The sequence below is a fragment of the Arachis ipaensis genome, chromosome B04, assembly GCF_000816755.2.
Source record: "Arachis ipaensis cultivar K30076 chromosome B04, Araip1.1, whole genome shotgun sequence".
Lineage (NCBI taxonomy): Eukaryota > Viridiplantae > Streptophyta > Magnoliopsida > Fabales > Fabaceae > Arachis > Arachis ipaensis.
The window spans coordinates 123,610,070-123,612,405 of record NC_029788.2 but is presented as its reverse complement, the minus strand read 5'-3'; the positions used below and the strand labels follow the sequence as shown (position 1 = coordinate 123,612,405).

The window sequence follows — 2,336 nt, the reverse complement described above, 5'->3', positions numbered from 1 at the left end:
TACCGTTAAATCTAAAATATATATTTTCTCGTGGCAAGTAGGTAGGTAAATAAAAAGAAAGAGAATGAAACAAACCAAACAAAAGAAATCTTGGTTCTCCCATTATCCCATTCATTCTTCAATTCTTCTTCTGTTCCCAAAATTAAAAAAAGAAAAAGAAAAAAAAAACTCGGAGAAGAGAAAATTACCAATAAAACCACACAAGACAGAACCAATACAAACCATCCATCCATCCATCAATCCATGGCTGCTTCTTCTTCCTTTTCATCACCAATGATTCAGATTCAGTCATTGATTCTCCTCTTCCTCCTTCTTCTTCCTTCATCATCATCTTCTTCTTCTTCTTCTTCGAATTCTACGACCATATACGAGGTTCTCAAATCGAAGGGTCTTCCCGTGGGTCTTCTCCCAAAAGGGATCACGAAATATTCAATGAACGATTCAAGCGGTGAATTCGAGGTGATGATGGAAGAACCTTGCAACGCAAAGTTCGAGAACGAGGTTCACTACGATTCAAGCATAAAGGGTACCTTAGGGTACGGTCAGATCGGGAAATTATCCGGTATTTCGGCGCAGGAACTCTTCCTATGGTTCCCCGTTAAGGGGATTCGTGTTGATGTTCCAAATTCTGGGGTTATACATTTTGATGTTGGTGTTGCTGATAAGCAATTCGCAGTTTCGATTTTTGAGGCTCCTCCTGAATGCACACCTCAGGTGAGAAATTATGTAATTTGCAATGCCCCCATCATTTCAATTTTAGATTTTTCTTTCTCCACCGTGGAAATTATTGATTTTTTTAATTTGTTGGGTCATGGGTCTGTTGAAATTTTTGTTTTTTCTTTCTGGGTATGCGAGATTTATGGTTTTTGGTTTCTGGGCATGTGAAATTTATGAATTTTTTTGTCACGGTATATTTTCCCTGTAGCTGAGTTTTACATGCTGTGCTTGTTGGATTTGTGAAATTTATGATCCTTTTTTATTCCGGGAAGGAGATTCATGGTTTTCTGCTTCATGGGTATGTGAGAATTATGGCTTTTACTTCCCCATTTTAGCTGAATTTTTTCAGCTGGTTAAAAAATGAAAAGTTTTATTCTGGTTTAGTTATGTGAAATGTATGATTCTTTTTTCTTCTGAGAATTCTAGATTTATGGTTTGTGCAATTTGGTTATGTGAGATTTGTTAGTTATTCTGAATATGTTGCCCTAATTTCATTTGCTGTTTCAAAATTTGTTCAGCCTGATGCTGGTGAGAGTGATCAATCGCTGTGGTCAGTTTGGTAGAAGATAAAAAGAATGTTGCTGTTATCTTTTTCAAGAACTTGCTCTATCCCTGTGTTGGATCTTGTTCTTTTCTTATGTACAGTGAAAGTCTTCTCCTTTTTTTAATTTTTTGGTCGAATCAGTTACCTGTCTCCAGCAAGGGTCGAATGATGACAATTTTGGTGATGAAAAAAACATTGGATCCTTGCATCATTGCATAGAAGTTTTTATGGCAAAATCTTGTGACAGACTGGCATGTTGGTTCAGGTTGATGATTTTGCTAATAATATTATCAAACAGTTAATACCAAAGATTTTACCGTTTACTATCTTTATCCTTTTTGTCTTGTTAAGTTGTAAGTGTTTCTCAGCTGTGTTATGTTAGACTAATGGACTTGGCCATGTTAATAGTAATAAACAAATTATGAATATGTTGGTGATGAGTCTTGGGAATTAAGGTGACTCCAATCTTTAATTCCTTGTTCCTTCAATAATTATGGCGATTACTGTTTGTGTTTGTGGCAATCTTTCGGCTTAAGTTAGTACTTTAGAGCGCCAAAATCAATTTGCTAATCCAAAAAGTGAAGAAATTTTAAAGTGGGATATTTCGAATGGCTTAATTTGCTAATTATGAATAAATTATATTTTCTGTAAATATTTGTGTACATTGTTGGTGGTCATTCTTGGTTTCTGCAATATGTTTCGGCATGTCCTCAACACTAACAAGATATTATGATAACGCAAATTGCTTCTTTTACTTGATGACGACAAAGGATTTTATATTGACAGTTTCACAGGGTCCATAAATTTTAAAAAATTGCTGAAACATGTTGCAACTTGCAAGTAACTTATCTGTTGCAACAAATTTGCAACCTCTTTTATATTTAGATCTTACTAAAGTTAGTAAGTAGTGACAGCAACATGTAACAAACTTTGAAATTTAGTAATTTATCCCTCAAATAAAAAAGTTGTTCCAGGGTGCATTGTAACTTATTTATAAAATTAAGTTACGTTTTAGCACAACAAATCAAGACTAATTGAGTTAGGGACTTTGTGTCAGTTATATAAACTAGACTAA

At 34.5% G+C, this 2,336-nt stretch overlaps 1 protein-coding gene across 1 annotated transcript; it reads left to right on the top strand.

Moving 5' to 3' along the window:
- LOC107635157 lies at window positions 86–1,689 on the top strand. Its single transcript, XM_016338536.2, has 2 exons — window positions 86–714; window positions 1,236–1,689. Exons 1-2 carry the CDS (start codon window positions 244–246, stop codon window positions 1,278–1,280), a joined length of 516 nt encoding a protein of 171 aa, XP_016194022.1. The 5' UTR covers window positions 86–243; the 3' UTR covers window positions 1,281–1,689.

Excerpts from the sequence above, each read along its gene's own strand:
- LOC107635157 (XM_016338536.2), top strand. The coding sequence starts at position 244 with ATGGCTGCTTCTTCTTCCTTTTCATCACCAATGATTCAGATTCAGTCA. Across the intron at positions 715-1,235 it reads CTCCTGAATGCACACCTCAG|CCTGATGCTGGTGAGAGTGA; the intron begins GTGAGAAATTAT and ends AAATTTGTTCAG.